The sequence below is a fragment of the Falco punctatus genome, assembly GCF_963210335.1.
Source record: "Falco punctatus genome assembly, chromosome: 11".
NCBI lineage: Eukaryota > Metazoa > Chordata > Aves > Falconiformes > Falconidae > Falco > Falco punctatus.
Window position 1 is genome coordinate 16,860,420 of NC_137591.1, and position 23,448 is coordinate 16,883,867.

Genomic DNA, 23,448 nt, shown 5'->3' on the forward strand with positions numbered 1-23,448 from the left:
GTTTGGACAAGCTCATGCTCTGCCCTCCATTGGTTACTGGGGCTCATGCTACAGCAGATCAGATCCCACATACTGACTACTGTAGCATTCAAAACATGGAGCTACCTGCACACTGTCACCCATCAGTCTTCGAGAGATCCTAAGGCCCCTGAAGAACCTGCGCACACCTTCACTCAGCCAGAGAAACCAGGTACAACAGAGCTGCTCTAGACCTTGGATTCAACAGGAAGCAAACCCAAACCCAAACCACATTTTTATTCCTGTGTATTACATTGAGGATTTATATACTTTAATCCTGGTGCATCCAGCTCTCCTGCAAAGGAGACTTGGACCTAGCAGAGTGTAGGAGCTCAGCACTTCTATCATCCCTCCATATGATTATTTCTAAGGATTTTCACTGTAAAAGGACAGCAGAAATGGGCCCTGCAGTATTCAGGTTTGTGAACGTGTTTGGATGCAGCCTGGCTCAGCAGAGGGGGACGATGCCACACAAAGCCTTGTGCAGGAAGCCATGCAGGCTACAGTGCCTTGTGACTCACCTGCATTAACTGCAAAAACCAGACAAATCAACCTAATAAATCTCCTGTGCAGGTACACCTCCCCAAAATGTGGAAATACTGAAAAGAGGAGCTCTGACAGAGCCACCTGTGGAAGGCTTAGATTACAGAACCAAGACATAATTGCATCTCTCCCTTCCCACTTGCAGCTGAACTCTCGAGTCACATCAACAAACACTTGGCACATAAAACAACAGCTTTCAAGTGCTCTTACACAAATTAATGACTCCCTCCCACACCTCTGTGGCTCAGGGGTTTCATTATCTGCTGTGGATATACAGAAAATGGCATGTCCCTGCCCAGCCGGTTTGGCCAAGGGAAGGTACGGGTGGTCCTGGGAGCCCCTCCGGGAGCAGGGGAGCTCCCCGCTCCCCACTGGTGCTTTGCCACCACCTGTTGTCCCAGCACATGGCATGGCAGTGCCAGGGCACTGCTTCCTCGTGGCACACCTCTGCTTATGCAGAGCTGGCAAAGGGAACCCTGGCCACCAACGGGTGACTGCAGCAGGTAGAGAACTGAAATGCCTTCACATGCTAAGGAACAGAGTGAGAGCCACAAAACTCATGCTAAAGAAGACCCTGCACCTGCTATTTTGTGGGTCCAAATATGGAAAACCCTACTCAATTAAGCAAAGAGCAAACCTGAACAGACAGGAAGAACTGGGAACAGAAGAAATAATTGTTGGTTTTCAGAAGGCTCCTCACAGAACAGCAGATCTGACCAGTGATGCTAGACTTCCCGATGGTTTATTTGTTCATTTATTATTTTTCCCCTTGATTTGATCAAACAAGATCAACAGGCATTTCAGGAGAAAAAAAAGTACAAACATGCTTTTTAAATTAAAAAATTCCAGGCTCATGAGATTTATACTCAAATGCCCCTCTCCATGCAAGTTATGCTTCTTCCCAAACACAAATTTCAAATACAAGTAAGGCCCATCAAACCTTCTTTCATGTCAAGCAAAGACAACCCTAAACCCCCCCAAAACCCAATACACAAGGCTTCATCCCTGCCTTGAACCAGAAGTTGGATCTACAACTTAATGGCACATATAGATGCTCCAGCGGCACTGCTGTACCACTTGGGGGAATCCTATGACGCTTTTTCCAGTGCAGAGCCAATAACCACCAAGGACCTTGACACAAAAGGTTTTCAGGTGTCTTTGGAAGTGTGTGTTGCTGAACAGCTACTTGAGAAATCACTCTTCTCCCCATCACACAGCTGTGATACAGGGACAAAAACTAAGCCAAGCAGCTGGGGTACGAGCAGTGTTCCTGTCTCAAACTCTGGTGCACCATTTTACGGATTTCCATTATCAGACGCCTGGGCTGCCATTTCCTTATTCCCTGGCGAGACTCGTATTACTGCAAACCATACAGGTTTTGCAAAAGACTGCAAAAGTCCATCCTTTATCTTTTGTGCCATCTACAACAAGCCTTCTTAGAGGGCAGCAGAGGACAGCGAGAGGTCTACCCTCCCACCCGCAGGCAAGGTAAGTACATCCCCCAGATGCACCTAGCCTCTCTCCAGGGCTGGAGACCCCCCAGACACACACATAACCTATTCTAAGACTTTACTATCCCTCCTATTCTCCCCCAGTATCAAACATGTATCTTGCTCGCTGCCATTTTCATCCCACAACTTCTTACTCTGATTGCCATAGCTAATCCCTCCCTTTCAGCAGCTGGCTGCCCAGGGGACACTTCTGCATTTTCACTGTCACACTATACAGAACGTAATGAATCTTTAATTAAATGGGCTTGATGAGGAAAGTCATTCAAATTAGGCTTCATCAGCAAGACAAAACCCCAGCTGTCTTTCCTAAAGGATATAATGATGCACAGTTTAAAATACCTGGAATCCAATTTTAGCACTGCAGAACAACAGTCCTCAAAACCAGCATTTGTTAGGTAAGTGGGGAACGGCTGAAAGAAAAATCTCAAAGATCTTAATCAAGCACGTTTTAAGCCATGCAGCTTTTATGGCAATTTCTTCATAAACCAAGAGCTTCTGACAATCTAACGGGCTTAATGCAACCAGTGGCAAGAGAGCAACTGGTTTCGCAGGGGTTGTCATTTGCACATCCAATGTATTGCAGCAAAATGGTACAAGTGCCCTGGAAAAGACACCTCTGGGAAGCTTATTGTAGCTCCATGGAAATGGAGTAAATAAAGCATGCGTCGTCAGCACATCCTCAACATGCTTCTCATCCCTTTAGGATGACAGCAACACTGGGAGCTTCTCTTGTTTAATCTGCACAAAAGGATTCACGTGCTCAGCGCTGAATGACTCTTCACGTGGACTTCAGTGGGAATAAGCTACCCTGGATTTCAGAAGAAAAAAGCACTAACAGAAAGTTAATGAGGTACAAACCGGGTTATGAATGGACCAAAGAAAAAAATTCTCCTTAAAGCTATTTCCTGCCCTGCTGTGATCGAATACATGCCTTTTAAGGCCTCACCTTACCCCCCTCCTTTCTTTAAGCAATGCTTTATTGTACCCTGAGACTTTCTCCACTTTTCTAATCAGTTTCCATTATGTCCTTTTCCTTTAAAGTCTCCCACTGTTACAGCTCCACCAGGAGCAATAATGCTGAAAACGGCAGCATAGACTGGCTATGGCCTTTTAAATAGTCTTGAAATGGAGCCAAGGTGGAATAAGTCTACTGGATGGGGGTGTTAAAGCACCAGGGCTCTTACTGCCAGTGCCTGCATCCCTGCTCCTGCCAAGGCAGCTCTGCACACGACGACATGGAAAGTTTTAGAGGGGAGTCTAGCCTTGGGTAAGAAAAAATTCCTGACCTGCAAGTTTTTAAAAGGATGTTATGAACCAGGGGGCTGGATTTGGCCCCCTTCAAACCAGAGGGAGACCCAAAGGCAGAGCACAGCAGCAGACCGACTCTGGCAGAGGAGCACTCAACCCATACAGGGAGCTTTCCCCATTTCCTCCTCCACTGGAAGGAGGGTGATGCAAGTTCACTTTGTGTATTGCCTTCTGCTTTTATGTTCAAAACAGAAAGCCACCACTGTGCCTTGCATGCATGCTCTGCTGTCACTTCTAATGAACCTTTTTACCCACCTTCAATATTTCCCTCTCATCCACATTCCCACCTCACCAGCTCATACAACGAGCAACCGGCAACGCTCGGAGCTGGATGGCAATCTCATGAGACAGGCTCTCGCAAGAATTTCCTGCTTCTGGTTCAGCCAGACATACTGCAACAACAGACGCTCTCGCAGGATTTTGGCACCTTCACTCCTCGTTCAGGCCAAGACCCAGGAATGCAAGTGAAAAAAACCACTTTTTAATTTTTAGAATTTTAAAGTAACTCAGCTCTTCCCTCTGCTGCCGTGGGTGTCTGGTTGGCTTCCATGCTAAAAGACTGCTTCCACTGAGATTAACTGAATTTGGAAACCACAGAGCTGAAAGTATCACAAAAAAATTTGCTTCCCAGAAAACACCTCGGTAAGACACCACCACAGTAGGGTGTCAGAGCAGTTCACCCCAGAGAAGCAAGTTTTAGGGAAAGAACAACTGACTGACCCTCCAGGTACAAGGGATTGGGTTTTCCATGAGTCCTGGGGTACTTCCAGCAAGTGTTTCAATCAAGATGACCTAGGTAGTGAAAATTCTGCATAGCAGCCTCGGGCAAGACCTACAGATCTTTTGTGCATGTTCCTAAAAGTGCAGCTCATGATGGACCGAGGAAGCCGGACCTTCTCCATTTTCTGGTCTCTTCTTCATTGAATTACCACGTAAGCTTGCACTACAGCTGGATGAGGCCATTTCTCAGTGTGACTAATGTCTCACAGTAAAAGCTTCATATGCTTGTAGACTGCCACAGCTCACACCTGTACTTCAGGGAGCATCTTCCTAGGCATCACTGCTGGATCAATACAGTTCCCACTGACAAATCAGCTCAGGAAAAAGCCTTGCTGGAAATTCAGAATTTAGGCCACATACAGATGCACTCTGACAAATCCCCTCTCCTCACACCAGGCCTCACCTTGCAGGAGGAGCCTGAACCCACGTCCATGCTGCTGACACACAGTAAGGACCACACTGGACGTGGTGGTGGGTCCTGGCTCCTTTCAGGAGGGGTGACCCTCAGACATTCTTCTACTTGTTCACTGGAAACACAGCTTCCTTCCTGCAGCCCGTGCTGATACAAGCAGTGGTCATAGCTTAAGGTACTTTCAAACACACCTTTCCTACCTCCTGCGTGTGATGGCATACTCCTCTGCCTCACACTTGGCTTTCTTGTAGTAGCAAAAGCAGGGTAAGCGGGGGCAAGAACACCTTTTGTGAAAAACTGTAACCCAGCTCCTAGCATATAGGCAACTCAGGTTTTAAGTAGGAGTTCAGAAAGGCCAGACTTCTCAGTACGAGTGCCTATAGCTGGCCTGGGCTCCTAAATCACGCATAGGTTCAGGAGGAAATAACCTGCTTTTCAGAGACGCTCAGCATTCCCATTCAGGGCTTCAGCCAGGGGTCAGAGGACATACACCATGGTGTAAGTAGTTATTCAGGCATGTTAAAATACTTTTAAAAGATTCTGCTGCTGATCTCATCTACAGGAGTTATCCCCTATGCTGGTATCTGTGCAGGGCTGGGGTTAATGCCTTGTACCAGACGTGGTACACGTGACAAGGAAAGCTGGTGTCGATGGCAGTCACCTCCTCATCTTCAGCTCCTCTGGAGTACCTTCCCAAAGAGCTAAATGAGCACGTCTGTTTTCTACCAGGTATAAAGGGGCAAACTTACAGAAAATCTCATTACTAGAGCAGTCAACACATATGGGAGGCGTATCAGATGCTTTATGCATCAATGAAGAAACAGCTTTCCCAGCCATGCAGGAGCATGCAAAAAGCCAGTCACATAGATTAAGCGTTCTTTAAAGACCTACACTACACATGGATTTAGCTTGTTCTTAAAACTCATTGCAGAATATATTTAATATTGTTACATGCTGTATTTAATATTACTATGCATGCAAGCTCTATTGTGCTATTAACCACACACTTTCATGGGCACCACAGTCTAAAATCTCCTCATCAATATTTAAGGCTAAGAAACACTTTAAAAGCTAAAGCCATGTCATCTTGACAAATGTTACATTACTTCAGACTTTCCACTATTGAAAAACATGATCACGAGATCAGCTCAGAGAGATGCTAACTAAGCAGACACAGGGCAGGAAAGAGTTTAAGTGCTTTAAACTAAGACTGATTACAGGCTTTATGTTAAGCACTGGCACCTTACAGGATTGAGCCCCAGATACTTACACACTTGCGTCACAGGCACAAGCCTTAAAGTTAAAGGAAAAAGTCCCTCTCCTTGAATTACAGCATAACATTCAGAATGCACAGCAATTGCCTGTCCTTACCCTTTCATTCCTCCCTGGACTGAAACCATCAGTTAGATCTACAACCTGCTCCGCCACTTCCCCCCCCACTCCAGATCCCACCAGCTCCAGAGCAGGCAGCCAGCGCTTGCACTTCTCTGATGGACACCCCCAGGCTGCTTCACATACTGAATGCCTCCTGCCAGTACCAAGGCTGAAGTCCATTACATGTGTTTAAATATTTAACATGACTGTCAATATGTATTTTGTGAAGCTAACAGAATTAAAATGTGTTTTCTGTACTTTTCGTAACACTCCCAAGAAGTCCGGTTTTGTTACTGGCATAGCACTTCGTGGCATATGGAGGTATGTGGTGAATCTGCCTTCAGGAATGCAAAACGGGGCATTCTTTTCAGGCATGGTCTCAGGATTTATATAAACCTGAATAAGACCTTCCACACTGTTTTGTTAACAGCTCTTTGTTTACATTCCATCCTGAAGAATTACAAACCCATTTCTTAAAAAGCTTTAGGAATACTGCTGTGCATTACAGGGCCAGCAGCCCTTTAGGAGCTCCTGTTAGGCTTCTGGTGGCGTGCAGCAATGTTGTAAAGAGGGAGGGTAAGGAAACCAAGCAAAGTGGAAACTAGGTTAAAATCAGAGAAGCCTGGTGCAGAATTACAAGCAGTGCCTTTAGTCCTTAAGATGAAGCGCGGACAGAGCACATTTCAACTGCACAAAAGCTTTTGGCGGTTTCTGGTGGCTGCAGACATCTGTGCCAAGGTTCCCCTAAGGATGGAGAAATGAGAAAGCAAAGCCACGCTTCGGAAATATCAAAGCCAGGACATGAAACAGCAAGCCCTGGGAGGGACAGGACATGCTCACAGCTAGCGGAAGGGACAGTCACGGGAGCATTTTCCCATCTGTACCACAAACCCAGCTGTCTTTGTCAGAGCCTGGATAGCAGTCGCCCTTCTTTGTATTAGTTTCACCTTCCCTGGCATTTACTTTTGCTACTGTCCAATCATCCTGCATGGCCAGGACACAGTGCCACAGCGATCCAGGCTGCAGGGGAGCCACGGCTCCGGCTACTGGGTCAGGCAAACCCATTGGGAGTGTCACAGCAGCCAAGCGAGTGGCACCAAAGCAGCAGAGATGCAGCACAAGGGTCCCTTCCCTACCTAGCGGGCTGTAATACCTACAGATCCCAGGCTCCCCCAGCCCCTATTTGATCAGGGCACTGCTGATGCCACGGGTCCACACCAGGCTTCCATGCAAAGGGCCGACGGCTGGGAGGACTTTTTGGAAACACGGCCACAGAAGAGTGTTTGCCATCCAACCCTGGCCACACCAGTTCTAGTCCTGCTCCTGTAAAAGCTCTCCAGTCAGCCCTGCGCGATGCACGGCTGGTTTGATGCTCTTCTGCCAGAAACAGCTTTCACGCTGCTTGTGGCGTTATCTCCGGTAACAAGATGGAGGCCGCTCCTGGCAACCTGCCGTTCGAACCCACCTGCAAACAGCTCCTGCAGGCACAAAAAGCCCAGCAGTTTTGCTTCACGAATTTTTACGAATTTTTAGTGATTCAATCAGCTGTGAAGCAGGGGTATAAGGGCAGAAATAGAGCAGCACCTTTTCCAAAAGGCTCCTTGTGCTCTGATAATGAGTTTCCTATCACCGATGCTGGTATTTTCAGGCTCACTTGATCTATGTCAAGCTACTCAGGAAAAGTCTATCCATCATCCCCACCGCACAAACTGGCATGTTATCAACTGTCCCACAACAACACAGACCTCAGGGCCCACGGGAGACTGTCCTCCCCTGGCACCTTTCTGCAAAGGCTCTTCTAGGACACTCTCTTCCATAACATTAAGCCTGGCTCTCAATATATCAAACCTCTGGATGCCAAGTATTCATTACTAGGCCTTTCTAAGAATAATTTTGCAAAGTTTGGACGGCAGTATGTTTTCACAGCTGATGTGGAAAAGCTAGAAACAACATTTCCCAATGAGAAATCTCTGCTGTACAAAGTGTGCACTGTTTCTTAGGGTTAATCTGACTTGCTAAGGGCAGCGGGGGAGGAGGGGGAATCCTTTTACACTGTTGACATAAAATGCCTCTGTCTTAATAGCTGAATTTTTCCATTTTCTACTATCTGCACTAGGATGGATATACTAAGGCAGGGAAGGAAAAATACATCAACATCTGACCTCACGGCATGCATTTATGGTGCTAGTGATGGGCCATCAGAAACCCTGGTTAAGCCTGAACGCAGGTTCCCCTTGCCCAGTGGGACAGAAACACCAGCAAGATCTCTGCAAGGTTAAGGCAGGGCAGCTGTCTCCTAACTGGCAGTCCTTGGACAACTCCTGACCTTCAGGATCACGGCCAGCACCTCATTATGAGCCTGCTAAACAGCTATCAGTGTTACAGCTTATTCATAATACATGAACAGCTTAAGTGGGTCAGAGAAACCTGTATATCCAAACAGCCTGACTCCCAACAGCGGTCGGTGCTGGCAGCTTAAGGAAAGAATAACAGAAAGAGGACAAGTATAGAGTGCTGCTGTCTCCAGTATATTTTCCGCAGCTTATTGTAAGAGGCAGGGTACATATTTCCGAAGCCAGATACTGCATCTGGATCAAAGTGTTAAACAGCTATTGATGGATCTCTCTTTCATTAGCTGACACCCAGCTGTACTTTTGGCCCCTGCAACATCCTGGCAACAAATCCGACAGTTTGGTTGTGCACTGCATGACAAAGTACTTCCTTCTGCTGGGATCTGCTGCCTGGGTATTTCTCTGGGTGTCATACTACCATTCCCAGTTCACTTTCTCCGTACCATTATGAGATACTGTAGAGCTCTCCAATTTCTCCCCTACCCAAAATAACTATGAGCTGAAGGCATTTACCTAATTAGCACCACTTCATACCTCAGCAAGGTCTTCTCATCCACCTCTACCTCTTCTGCTTGCACTGCATTTCCAGAATGGGTAACCAGAACCTAACACAGCATTTCAGGTCCAGATGAATAATCAGTTTAAGCCCAGTCAAAAAAATAAAATGGCCTTTCAGCAATACTGGAAGTATACAGCATTTAGGACTTTTGGAAACGCTCATCTAGAAGGGACTGTCCTAACCCAAAGCCCTGTGGTCAAGGCACGCTGGTTGTTTTACTGTGTGACAAGGTCACATCCCAGAACAAGAGGAGGATTAACAAAAGCACTTGCTTTAAGGGTCATAAAAAATAAGAGACTGCTGTGTGGTACTACTGAAGCTCCATTTCATAGGGATTGGAGTTTCACAGTTGGACTTGCCACCATCAGTGAAGATGTGGCATCCAGGACAACACATGAAGTGCTAACAAGGGCTCCCCCCTACGCAGACTCTCAGGTCACACCACACCACGCACCCCCCAGCCTTTTTCTTCATACTGGCTTTGACAGCATCTGTCTTCTACTCAGACTTCTGCTCTGACTACTCTTCCTGCATTGGTAGGGTTTCACGTTTCAGACAGTTTCCTTTCTTAAAACCAGGTCAGATCAAAAGGATCAAGAATTACTGGACAAAGATCACTAAGGCCAACAGCAGAGTAGTATCTGTGACTTCTTCTAGAAACTACACTAAAACCAGTTGTTGTCTGCACACATTTTGAGCTGCTGCAGCCAGGAGGAATGTGGAAAAGGGTCTATCACAACCTTGTGCCTTCTCTTCTAATACTCTCTACTCCAGGAATGTGCTACATGTGGAAGTTCCTGAATACAGGAGACTACAGGAGTCACTTTGTATCACCTTGAAAAAAGCAAAGCAAACTTACAGAAGAATTCAGAGTTTCCTGGAAAAATACAGGTATCCAATTCATATCATCCTCCATTATTATTTATTGCTTCTATCATTTCCCATTTGTCTCTCAACAGCACTGCTGACTTCAGCCCTTGCTACCACAGGCACTGGTATTCCCATCAGAGGCTTGTAACAGATACTGAGCCATGAGATAGCACATTAAACTTCAGCAAACACCTACTGACTAGCAATAGTCCACCACTACCAGAACACCACTCTCCTCTGTACAGTGTTGGAAGAGCATAAGATACTTGAGCTTCATCACTTTTGCTGTTTTAAGCACAGTGATGACAGGCACACTCAGTTATCTGGGTAGGTGAAACTCTCCAAAGCACTTGTACTGTTTGAAAAATTAATTCCTGCAGGGCTGGTATATGTCTTTCACCTTTAGAAAGGCACGGTCTGGAGTTTACTGCTAAAAATTTAAAGTACTTTGCAAGGTATGTTTTTTAATTTCTAGACATCGGGCCAAAAACCTTAGCTCCATTTCTAAACCACTTTGTCTTTCTAGCTTGGCTTTGCATGGAGATGACCATCACCATGGCTGCTAGTCTGTGACTCAAAGGGCATCAATGATACTGAAGTAGAAACCTATGCACAAGCAGGATTCTTACCCTGTAAGATCATCCTTTCTACAAGGTATGGGATTCAGCTTCCCTGACAGCTCTTACATTAAGTCTCAGAAAAAGAAGAGAAATGCAAAATCAATCACAACACTGCCAAGTATCCAATTATGTGGCAGTCTTGTTTCAGCTTGTTTCAGTGGCCAGCTGGGACTGAGCAGAGACAATTTCATCTTGCCAGAGAACTTCAGTCAGCATCCAGAAACAGATGTGGATAGCCAGTTCCTTTACTATTAACATATATAAACCTTCTAGAAACAAATTACCCAATTATTTTTCAAACATAGTGCCAAATACTGAATCGCTACTGAAATGAAAATGTGTTCTGCAAGTCTTGAACGAGCTACTTTTGAAATACTTGTTCGAGTTTGCTATTAACTCAAAATGACAAAAAAAGGCACATTACAGTGCTGTCATCTGACTTATATGTGATCAGTAGCCTTGGACGAACGCAAGACCTGACTTGGGTATATCTCAGCCATAAAACATTCCATTTAATTTTCCCTGAAATAAAATTTCCTAACTGCTACAAAAGAGGCAGCAAGAATAGATACTGTCACTTGATGCTGTGGTGCATCATTTATCTTAACACTAGAACTGTGACTGCCCAGATGTGATACCAAGAACGAAGCTCTCTCATACCATAAGCCTAATTGATTAGATATGCTTCTGTAAAAAAACACAACAAAACCCAAGTGGGTTTGGTTTTTTTCTAAGCAACTGATAAGCAGTAGTTACCAACAGTATTTTCTTTCTTGGTAGAAACACATTCTCTGCAGAAAGACTCTGCTTTGTATAGGTCAGATATTTAATAAGCAGTTCCACATTTTTGCTCCAGCACTATTTACTAGGAGACTTTCGACAAAGACAAAATACCCTCTGAAAATTGAACACAGCAGCATAGACACCATTTGCTCAGGCTAGGCTAAGCTGAGCTCCTAAGCTCACGCAATACTCCATACAAGTGGGGTATTGCAAGTTAAAGCTGGCTATGTGGTCACTTCCCACAGCATCCTCAGTGGAGTCATGCTGTGTCCACAGCAGAGGCCAAGTAGCTGTTCTGGAGTCACTCCAGAAGAAATGGCAAGGGAAGAATAACCAGTAATATTGGTAGAAATTAAAGTCTGCATGTGTTTATTTTAACTTAAAAAGCCAGTGTTTAGACCAGTCACGCTTGCTGAAGAGTTGCAGGCCCCTGTCACCTCACCAAGAGGGACAGTTTGAGACAGTGAGTTTAAGGACACAACTAGCCTTGTTGATCAAATGTGGTTTTGGGAGAAATAGTGAAAAAACAGAGGTTCTCTGGCCTCTGCCATGTTTATGTTTCTACATCAGGAACATTTTAGAACAAACCAGTCCATCCATTGTCAGAGCCGAGACTGATATTCTTGAAATAGCATCAAGGGAATGGCACTGGTTTTATGTGCAGTATTAGGAGTTTTGTGTAAGATAATCAGGACTCTAGATCTGGAGAAAGCTTGGCAAGATGCAGTGTTGGGGTAACAAGTGTACACCATGAACTTGGCACCACAATGTGGAAAGTACTGTCCTTGTAAAGCCAACTGCCAGAAGGGCCTGCAAAGAAACACACTTAAAAAGATAATGGGAATATCTGTTCTACTAGCTTATATACATAGCTATGCAAACACCACTGCGTAAAAACATGAGGCAAGTCTCTTCTTAGAAAGTAGAATAAAGGACCTTGAAATGAGCAGTGTACAGCTTTTCTCAGGATGGAGTGTTATACAACAAGAGACCCATATCAGCTAAAAGACCTGGCATCGCACTGCTCAGACAAAACGCTGGATTGCTGTATAAACCTGCAATGCGTTCGTTACTGAAGAGTTTAGGGGAAAGGGAAACTAATCAGGTTTTGAGAACTTTAATGAAGTGACAGGCACATCCCCATATCATACTGCCAGCAAACAGTAGCACTTAGCCTCAACCACAGCGCAGCCCTGCAGAGATGCTGTCAGAAGCGTGCCCTGCCTGCAGAGATGCCATCCCAGCTCCGTTCTTCCCATGGGAAATACAGTGCAGCCCAGCAGCACTACAGCCTGTGCTCTGCATGGGAGCACACCGGGCAGGGCAAGTCAGGATCCTGGCCTGGGGCATCAATACACAGGGGCTATGGGAGGCCAGCCTGGAGACATGGAGGGCAAGAGAGGGGCCCAGGTGGAAACGCATGGGACTGGAGGCAAGTTGGCAAGTGAAAGCATATGGGAGGCAGAGAAGGGAAAACGAAGATCTATGCTTCTCTGTGTGTCCTGGCACACTGCTGGGAGCAGCTGCTGCTTGTGCCATTGGTACAGCATGGGAAATCTCAGCTGGGGACTTTGCTCACCATACCAGAGCATCCCAGAAGCTAACAGGCAGAAGCACAGCACGAAGGAGCTCTTCCATATCACACGCTGTGCTCTGCCACTCTCCAGAGATTCTGTCAGATCCCATGATGAGCAAGACAGCACTGCTGTCTACATACCAATCCTCTCTTTTGCCAAGTGTGTAGGGAGTTGCAGGCTTGTATGGAGCACGGGATTAAAACCAACCCACCCATCAGGCAACCTACACTGGGGATGTTATGATCCATCTCTGATTCTTAAACCCAAAATTCCAGCAGTGACCGTGGTAAACTAGTTTATTATGTTTAAGTGAGGCAGTTACCAAAGAAAAAGATTTAGGTTCAATTTGAAAGTCTGGATAGAAATCTCTTGGGGAAGGAGCAGCGTAGCTCCAAGCCATATGTTGAAGTCAGAACAGAAAAGGCTCTTTTCACATTTTGGAGGAAATGCTTATAGTTATTTGGAACCTTTAAACACTTCACATTTGCACTGAACCATAAGCTCACCAAGGGCTATTTATCACAGCTAAAGGAACAGTGATTAACAAGGTACAACAGCTGACATCAGGCTTGTACAATAACAATCAGTGTCCACAGGAAATTTAAAAACCCAGGCATTTAATTTGGGGTTTGCTTTTTTAATCTTATGGTCAGCAACATGGATATTCCTGAGAAATTCAACATTGCAATTTAGTAACAAGGTCTAAATATTGCCTCTGCTAGAAAAGCATGTAACCCAAGTTGCTCCTAGACTGTCCTTAAAGATTGTTTTACAGTTCTGTAGATAGAAACCAATTACAATGAAAACAGTCCACTTATATTGATCTGACTACAAGCTACTTCCTAACATTTTCATTAGATCTGTGATCACAGAAGCAAAATTGAAAGTGAAAAAATACAGTTCTTTGCATAGCCAATTCACTTGAAGTGCCAGCCCTATTAATGTAGGGTCAGAGAGCTGCATCAGCAATGACTAAAGAATCACCTACCCAAACCAAGAGGCAGCACTTAAAGCAGACTATTTCAAAAGGAAGCTTGATTTCTTTATGTGGTTATGCCCCTTCCATCTGCTTTGCTGTTTAGGAGGCTAAAACATCCCTTATGTCTACCAGCACCACCATTATACAGACTCCTGATACAGGTCTACCTGATACTGTTTAAATAACTGTTTTTAAGTTTAAGAGTGAACTTAAGTACTGTTTAAGACTCTTTTCTCCTCTATGCATGCTTTTCAGTTAATTTATATGCTAACATCAAAACACTGAAAACAAAAGTTAATGAAATATATTAAAGAAAACACTAATGCAGATTCTGACAAGTTACTTCATTGCCTTCTGCACCCCATGATGGGCATCACCTCTTAGCTCGTGGAGAAAGCCTTCAAGTGACACACGCTTTGTGGAAGACTACATTTGGTTCTGCCAATTATACGCTCTGCAAAAGACAACCAAAGCCCACATTAACACTCGGGTATACATCATACCTTGAAGTCTGACTGGTACTTCTCAACTTGTTTCCAGTGTAACTGAAATTAACACACTGACTATCTTACACACTTTCACTCAAATTCTGAGGTTAGACTGGGAAGACTGTGAAAAGGATAGACTAAAGAAGGATGCATATGGCTCAGTGTATAATGGGAAAGGTATTCAAGAAAAAACCATCTGACAAGAGGGTGGAAAAGCACCTAGCACCACTTCTAAGTTTTATCAACCTTCATGTAAAGCTTTTCCCCACGTCTACTCACCTGCTGCTCTAAGCACTAAGCAATGACACAACGGTAATCTCTGTGCTTTCTATCGCTAAGATTTCTAGGCAGAACACCAAAGCTGGTCTGTAACATCAAGGGTAAAGCACAATAAGGACATGCAAAGTGGTCAGTGCAAATGTACAAGGCCTCCACAATTTGTTGCGACAGTTTAAAGACTTATGAATTATTTAAAGTGGCAGTAAGTTTAATCTCTTGCCTCTCTAATGATCAGCAAGTACTAATCCCCCATGAAAACAACAGATCTTCACCAGTTGTGCAGAGACACACTGGTTTAAGTGGTTAGTCAGCAAATATAGGTTCTTTTGTACTAGCATGTGCTATAAAATAAAAACCCCATAACCTAATTAAGCTTGGGAGCTAGCAGAGCCTTGAATCTGTTTCTCCTGAGCCTACCTTTTCTATTACTTTGCACCAGACATCATTATTCTACAGAACTGTCTAGGTCTACAGAGGGAGCGGAGAAAGTGTCTACCATTTAGCAGTACCCACGCAGCAATACCTGAGTCTATACACATACACAACTTACCAAACTATTTTTACCTTTTTTTTCTCAGAAGCTTCCACCAATTGGCCTGAGAATCATTCCTGCAAGCTGTAAGCTGCAACTGAGACTGCATCCCAGTACAGGGTGCAGGCTCTAGTTCATACATGGCTGCACAGCCCTGCAGAAACTGTACAGGGTGGGAGCAGGGGCTGGCAGCCAAGCAGGTCATGGTGATCAGCACTAAGCAGCAAAGTTACCCCGCCCAGCACAGCTGGAAGCTCTGCAGAAGCAGTGCTCTGACCAAAGCCCTGCAACCCAGCAAGTTGAGGAAGAGGTACCCAGACATGCTCAGAAAGCAATTAGGAGGCTTCTCCAATGCCTGTCAAGAGGATGGGATTTGACAAACATACTCGTTCTCTGTCCTCACTTCTGCGGGACCGTATCTTCCAGGATACACAGGAATACAGCCCACAGGTTGTCCACAGTGGGTCTCGGGGGAGTGGGGAACAGCAGTATTCTTGGGTGGAAGTCTCCTCTTGACAGTCAAGGAAGTAACCAGCGATCTCTTCTGCAGCAGCTCCTGAAGCTTTCCCAGCACCAGTTGTTTTCCCTTCTCTATGCCACAGCCAAGAAGAGGTGAGGTCTGTAGGGGCATTTTGCTGAGCTTTTGGGTTTCTATCTGTCTGCGTAAGCACAGAAGTGGTGGAAATACTGTTTTGTGCTACCCTGAGCACATTAAGACAACTTGGGCAGTAAGAGCAACGTGCTGATGAAGGCTCTTCTCAGCAACTAACCCTGCTGTGTTCAGAAGGTGACATGAGGAGTTTATACTAGAGGAATAAACAACTGAGAACATACTGCTGGAACTGGCCAACTGATCAGCGATCACAACATTTCTATTTGAGTTACTCAACTTGAACATCAAGCACACTGGCAACTGCACTCAGCTAAACAAAACACCAGTTTATCCACATTAGCAATCTACCTCTGGCTTACTTGAAAAGCCTTTACCTTGCTACCAAATTCAAAACTTTCCAGAAACTATAAATTTTAAAATAAGTTCAGAAGTTGGTAACACAAAAAAATAATGCCTTAAAATAAGCCTGACTCTTGCAAACAAATTATTAAACGCATGACTAATTTTTCTACTTTGCTAAAAAAATACTGGGCTCCTTCCCAGTACTGACTGAACATGACCAAATTTAATTCAACTCTTTCTCCCTACAATAACTTGGAGCAAGAACAGACATAACCCCAGATTTTATTTTGTTTTGTTCCAGACAGACATCCAGTACAGAATCCAGTGGTGCTGGAGGGGTAAGCAATAGTATCTATAAAGCCTGAAAGCTCAATCAATGCTATTACAAACTGCTGCAGAAATTGCCTGCTGCATACAGTGTTACAGTAATTGATGACAAGCCTTCTTAATAAGGAGTCTAGTCAGTGAAAGAACACACTGCATCAGTTCTTAAATATTGCATTATGGGTTTTCAGTGGCATGAAAAAGGGGAGATTGAGACAGTAGTACTCAGTTCATGTATCTGGCAGCCAGTTTATGTGGAGGCACAACACACCCGAAGCCACACTGCTCCAGCTGCATATTCAACCAGCTTTAGGATGCACCTTGGTGTCCTCCATGCCCTTCAGCTTTCACTGGTCTGATCAGGCTTCAGAGCCTGACCCATCACATGCCTCTTGGCAGGTTTACAAACCCTCCCTCCATTGATACTCTGCAGAAATGGTACCCTACAGCCCTGTTCCCATCACCACTTCCTTCTTCCACTGCTCCTGCCTGCTCTGTACAGAAGTCCGTTAAACTGTTAAGAGAGCAGCAAGACAAGCCTGAATGAGTCCTGCCTTATGGGAAGGCTCAGGTCAGGAGCGCATGCTCAGGAGTTGGGGTTTACTTTAACTGGGTTAAGCCAAGCATACACCAACTACACTGCTAAAATATTCATGGGGTTGTGCTTATGTTACATAAAGAGAATAAGAAACTGCACTTTGAGAAACTGGTGCTGTACGTAGACTGCATCCATCTTCCTTCCCTCGTTCAGCCAGTTGACCATACAAGTGACAAAGCACTACAACAGCCTTGGTTTGCTTTCATACCAGGCTGACTAAGCCAGCTGAGGCAGGAATACAGCAATTTCACAGGCAGCATGAAGAAACTGGTTTCACAGGGCTTCATCCTTCTGGTTTTCTAGCAGTACACCCATCAGACCAGAAGCAATCCAGATTTAACAATTACCTGCTCTCTCAACAACGAAGATTTCACAGCCGTTCAACTGACGAACCCCTGACTCCATGTATCCTAACATACAACTAGTTTCATGCTCACAGAATAATTCAGGTTGGACAGGACCTCGGGAAGTTTCTAGGTCGACCTCCCACTCAGAGCACAAACCAGGATGCTCAGTGCTTTACCCAGCTTGAAAAGCTCCAAAGATGGCTGCACAGCTTCTCCAGGCCTTGTTTCACTGCTTGGCTGTCCCCACTGAAAAGCCTTTCCTTATGCCCCATTAAAACCTCACACTAACTTACACCCGTTGTCTCTTGCCCTCCTGCCACAAAACTGAACAGCCTGCTCCATGTTCTTGGTAAGATACCGTCTGTGAGTGCCAAGCAGAGAGGGTAATCGCTTCCCTCAGACCACTGGTTCTGCTCCTGTTAATACAGCCCAGGATCCTACTGCCCTTCTTTACCACAGGGACACTGAACTGGCTCACAAACACTGTGCTGCACACCAGACACCCCCTCCAGGGGGGGTCTGCAAAGCTGTCCCCCACCCATTTGGCTCCACCCAGGGATCCTTCCTTCCCTGGGCCAGGACTCAGCATTTGTCCCTGCTCAACTCCATAAGGTTGACTCCCCCATAGGCCAGCCCCTTCCTCCAGCCTGCCTAGGTCCCCCTGAACAGCAGCCCAGACCCCATGGCTATTGCCTCTTACCCTTCCCCCACCTTGCCCCAGTTTGGGACAGTTCACAGCTCGATACACGTGTCCCCCTCTCCAAGTCACCAATAAAGGCATTTAACAGGGCAGATGCTAGGACATACCCCACGGCAACTTCACTTGCCACCAGCCTCCAGGTACAGTCTTTAATAGGCAATTCAAAGACCGAATATAACCCTCAGAAAAGACCTTGGGTGGCTGCCAACAGCCACCCACCAGGATGAACAGGAGGGCCTGGAGCAGGCACTAGGCTCCCTCAGCTCAGGGTAGCTGCAGGCCCCGGTGCCTGGACCGCCTGAGCACCTGTAGCTGGTACCTTCAGAACCAGCCTTGGAGGCAGCAAGAGAAGCAAAGCTCTGACGACAGTAGGAAACACCCTCTCATGAAGCTACAAGAAATACTGCGGCTTCTTGTAGGGCTCTTTATGAAAGTGAGGTTATCATAGGCGTTTGCCAAGATGTCCAAGGCACATGTCAAGCCCTCCACCAACACCACACAGAAATCCGAGTGAACTAGTCATGTACACATTTCTGCTTTCTAAAGCCTTGACTAGCCTACTGTTTTGAAGGCAACATTCTGGTCACTAACTACTCAGCCAAAGAAGACTAACTAAACACAGACTCGGTCACCATGCCAGGATAGGGAGGCTGTCCCGGGGGATGCCTCAAAGGGGAGAGGGACCAGGAGCAGACAGGCATCTTCTCCCCCTGTCCGCAAAGCGCTGCTGTAATGATGTTCCCAGGAGGAAGAACTGTTGTAAATAATTAGAAGTTACGTGTTCAGACAAGCACTACATTGCAGTGTTATAGCTTTAAGAGAATGTTTGTTCAATTATTTTTTCTTTTTTACTTCACAGAAAGCTCAAGGGAGAGATTTCTCCATCATTCAAGAAAACTAAAAAGATTCAAATTATGCTTTAAAGCTTTTTTTCTCCTCTTTGTTCATGACTGACTGGACAAGTCACCCACAGAAAGAAGTAAATCTGTTCTAACGGGGAAAGAGTGCAAATGGCAGCAGGAGTCACATGGCTACATACCAGTGAGTCATAGGAAGGACCAGTGAAAACTCACTCAGACTCTGGCTGCTTCCAAGAGTAGCATGTGGCAAACACACTTTACTCTGATGCTGTCACCTTTAAGAGCATTCGTATGTGCTTCAAAGAGTAAATACACATGGGTAAGCACAAGGAAACCCACATGTGCAAGATGTGTACAGTATCACGGAGTGCTGAGCAAAGTAAACTTTGCAATTGCTAGAAGAGCACTAGATCAAAACTACCAAGTGGCGACGCTCATCCATTGCTCTCAGTGGCCAAGAGCAGCTACAGCCAGCGGCCCAGCCCTACGCCACAGGCACAGCAGGACATGCTTGTGGATCACAAGATAAGCCATGGGACCACAAAGATGGGAACTGGAAGAGACAACAGGGTTACGTTAAAACATGCTTACAGGAAGGCAGGTTACCAGTGTAACAATTTTGCAGCTTCAAACAGGGAGAGGTTTAATTTGCTACTCACAACTTGTTGAGAGGGAGACAACAGGACAGCACTTCAGTGCATGCAGAGCCTCGTGAACTAGCCTGTGAATGGGCCGAGCGCATCAGAAGAGTCCCAAGCACATCTCCAGCGAGGCTCCTGCAGCCGGGCAACCCTCGCACCTCTCTCCAACGAGCCTGTCCGTGCCCCGGTGCCCCCACGCACCCCCAGCCCACCAGGCCGCCCGGGGAAGGCGGCACCAGGTTCACGGGCGCGCAGGCTAACGGAGCGCTCCACCGCTCGGTAACCGCGGCGGCCGGGCACGCGGGGCCCGAACCCCGCTGGAGCCGAGCGCGGGGCGCGGATCGCGCCGCAGCGCGGCCACCACGGCCGGTAGCCCACCCCGCGGGACCCGCACGGCCCGCCGGAGAGCATGACTCACGGTTTACACCGTCCGCTTGTTTTCGCCAGCGGAACACTACGCTCCGACACGCCCCCGGCGCGGCCCGGCCCCGCGGCACCGGCCGCCGCCAGCCCAGCCGCGGGGAGAGGAGGCCGGGCCGGAGCCGCTGCCCGGGGCCCGCCGCGCCGAGACCCGCCGCGGGGGTGGCTGCTCGCTGAGCGACCCCGCCCGCCGCCGCCCCCCTCCCGCCGCGGGCCCGGGGACACGCCCGACGGCGCGGCCGCCCCGAGCCCACCTGGGCGGCGCGGGCACCGCTCCCCCCGGCCCGGCCCCCGCCGCCCCGCACCTCCTTCCTGCGGCTGGGCGCGCCCGGGCGGGTGAGGAGCGCCGTCTCCTCGCAGACTACGGCCATGTCCTCCACGAAGGCGCAGTCGGGAAGGCTCTCGTCGGCCGGCAGCTCCAGCACCTGCAGCCCCAGCTTGCCCCGCAGCACTCCCACGTACAGCTGATGTTCCCGCTCCGCACGGGCGTAGTCCACCTCGGGGCCGGCCGCCCTGCGCAGCGCCTGCCGGCACAACGACTCGGGCAGCGCCCGCACCACGGCGTGCGTGCAGCGCCCGAAGGCGGCGGGGCCGCCGCCCAGCCCGGCCATGCTGCGCGGCAGGGCGCGGAGGAGGCAGGGAGGGACGGGCAGCCGCGACCGCCGCCGCCGGCCCTGGCAGCTGATAAAGCGCCGCCCGCGGCCCGGCCGCGCCCCATTGGCTCCCCACCAGGCACATTTCCATGGGGCCGCCGCGAAGCGCGCTCCCATTGGCTGGCGGCGGCGGCCGGGCCGCGCCATTGGCCGCCCCCCGCAGGGCGCCGCTTACCTGTGAGGCGGGCGGGAGCCGCGGCGCCTCTCGCCGAGCCCTGAGGGGCCGGGCCGAGTCCCGGGGCCAGGGCGATTCCCGCAGGGGCAGGGGCCCGGCCCGGCCCGGCCCGGCCGAGGGGAGCCAGCGGGGCCTCGACCCTCTGCAGGGCGGCCCCGGCGCTTGCCCCAGGCCTCGCCCCCGAGCGGGCCGCTGGGGCTGGCCGTGCCGGCCGTGGGCCTCCGTTACCTCAGCGTGGCTCGAGGGGCAGCGCGGTTTCACATAGAGACTCCACGGAGCCGTGTGGGAACGCATACGGACGCTGACAGAATTCCAACACCTGCGTCTCCCCGCATTTCTCCACGCATCCAAGCTGAGCAGGGTCGGGCTGCCAACCCTCTCTGCTCCAGGGTCCATCAGGCTGGCCCTGCGTGCCCTTCGCAGCTGCTTGCTGCCTCCCTGGTGGCATAGCAAGAGGCCGGGTGCTTTGTCTGTGCAGCCAGAGGAAGAATATCCCATGGCAAAGGCTGCTCCAAATCCGAATCCAAAGGAAATAAGCCCAGCCACTTCCTCATCCCTCCTTACGGCTTTCTATAGGGCTGCTCACCAGCAAGCAGAGCGTCCACCTTCTTCCACTCCTTTATGCTGTCAAAGTTTCTACCTGGGAGGGTAGAAGGGGCACCTGTGTGTTTTGCTCCACCTTTACCTCCAGGACTGAAACTGAGCATTTTCCACCCTTTCCTCTAAAAGAGCCTTTACTTCCCCTTGTTTCATTCTCCCTGAGTTTTCTCCTGACCTGACATTACCCAGATGAGGGCCAGCCCTTCCAGCAAACACCTCCGGCTGCCAGGCTGGAGCCAAACAAGGCTTCGGGCCAGAGCTCACCATGGGCGACATCCACCGCACCAGCCCCAGGTCGCGCCACCCCTGCCGCCACCCTCCCAGGCACCTCGGAGGTCTGTCCTCACTGGAGCAGGCAGGAAGAGAGGAGGAATATGGATTTTCCCTCCAGATCTTCTCTTAATGGCAAGGCTCTTTCAAGTGTCCCTCTGGCCACGGAGGAGCACCCAGCTCCATGCTCCCTCTTCAGTGCTCAAACAAACCCCAGCAGCTGCCTCAGCCATAATGTCATGGACATCGGCACATGTTCAGCATTTGGGAATACGGTTAATGAATAGCATGAAGGAAATCTCAGACTGTGTTTCCAAAATGGCAGCTGACTAGATTTTCGTCTGCATTTTCCACATGTTCTCCAAATACACTGTAAAGGCTGTCTTTACTTAATGTGCATAGGTGCAGTTATTTGAGTAACTGTCATTCACTGAATAACGTGCAAATATTACTTTTCTTAAACAAATGGACAGGGAATTCAGTTGCTGTCATGTAGGACATTTCAAATTCTTGAGAAACCACTACAAATGGTATCATACTGTCTCTGGTATAATGTGTGATACTTCCACAGTTATTAAAGCCTATTTTTACTTGGCTTTGATTTGGGATTTGGCCACTGGCATGCTTTTGTTTGCTTTTTGTTAGCAGAACTTTTAGCCAGAAGAAAAAGTGCTGCTATCACTCTGTAATTTAAAAAAAGTTGCCAGGGTTCCTATCTGAAAAGGTTGTTCTTGCAGCCAACGGATTGTAAAGTTCTAGTCAATACAAATTTTTTTGACATCCATAAATACCTTATCAGCTTATAAGCCATGACAATTTTTAGATCTCACTGAGATTACAGAAACATGAGATATAAGGTGATGCCACACAATCGGCTAGGAGAGTGAGGTTTGCCCCAGAGGCATTGGCAGCAGCCCAGGCTGACCTCAGGTGGCCCCAGCTGCTTCCTGGGAGTTGGCCAGGTGTCACTTCTGACAGCTTCTCAATACCCTTCCGCATTATGGGGGACCAGGCTGGAGGAAGGAGGATCTCTTTATGAGATGCAGTAGTATGAGACAGTGGTATGCTACAAGTACAACGTGTTTTGGAAAAAAGAAAATGTTAGCTATTTAAACAAGGTTAAGGAAGTAATGACTACAGTAAAAAAAAAAAAAAAAAAGTAATCTGTATTTCCATAAGTGTATAAAATGCTGCAGGTTAAACATAAATGAAGATCTGTTTGCTGATTGTGATTGTTCTATTATTTATGTTGAAAAAAAGGGCATCATTAACAATCTAGGAACAGATGCATCCAGAGCAAAATTGTGCATATTTATAATAAGATTACCAAAATATCGGTTTACTCACAAATTAACATTACATAATAGAATGGGTTCACACAGTCTTTCAGGAGTGATGTTAAAATTTATCATATGCAGTAATACAAAATGCATCAGCTACCAGTCATCAATACCATCATACCATGTCTACCTTGCTCTATAGCCAGTATTTTCCTGTAACTTTGTCCTGCTGGAGAGATGAATGTAAATGAGCAAAGCTGCCCCCCAGCAAAGAAAAAAGCTGTGTCACACTACAGAAGTCATGCAGAATGATGAGAACTATGCTTGCAAGAGAAGATGGACTGCAGACTGCTTAAGCAGTATCACAGAAAGCGGTATTTGGAAAGGAGAAAATGCCTCATACAGAAAAACATGCAAATCCAGGTGTTTAGTGACTGACACTACACAGAGTCATATGCTGACAGTGACAGTGAGAAGAAAATTGCTTTGCAAAATGTACTTGAGGATGCATACGTGAACAGCGCATTTGCTTTCAGAAGAGAATAGATACTGAAAGAGGAGATATGGTTTAAAAGTTAAGACAGAAAAGTCATCGATACACAGAGTAAAATTTCATCCAATTGACAACATCACTAGCAGTA

The 23,448-nt window shown here is 47.4% G+C and overlaps 1 protein-coding gene across 3 annotated transcripts in view; it reads right to left on the reverse strand.

The window, feature by feature from the left end:
* Positions 1–20,521, reverse strand: part of DDAH1 (dimethylarginine dimethylaminohydrolase 1) — a 62,114-nt gene extending 41,593 nt beyond the window's left edge. Inside the window, exon 1 of one of the 3 annotated variants that reach the window (XM_080406644.1) lies at positions 20,135–20,521. In XM_080406644.1, coding sequence (XP_080262770.1) covers positions 20,135–20,440 — 306 coding nt within the window. In that variant the 5' untranslated portion in view covers positions 20,441–20,521. Of the gene's footprint in view, positions 1–19,427; positions 19,581–20,134 lie in introns of those variants that run through there. The other 2 variants (XM_080406643.1, XM_080406645.1) reach the window with 2 other exon arrangements.
* Positions 20,522–23,448: the final 2,927 nt, after the last annotated feature.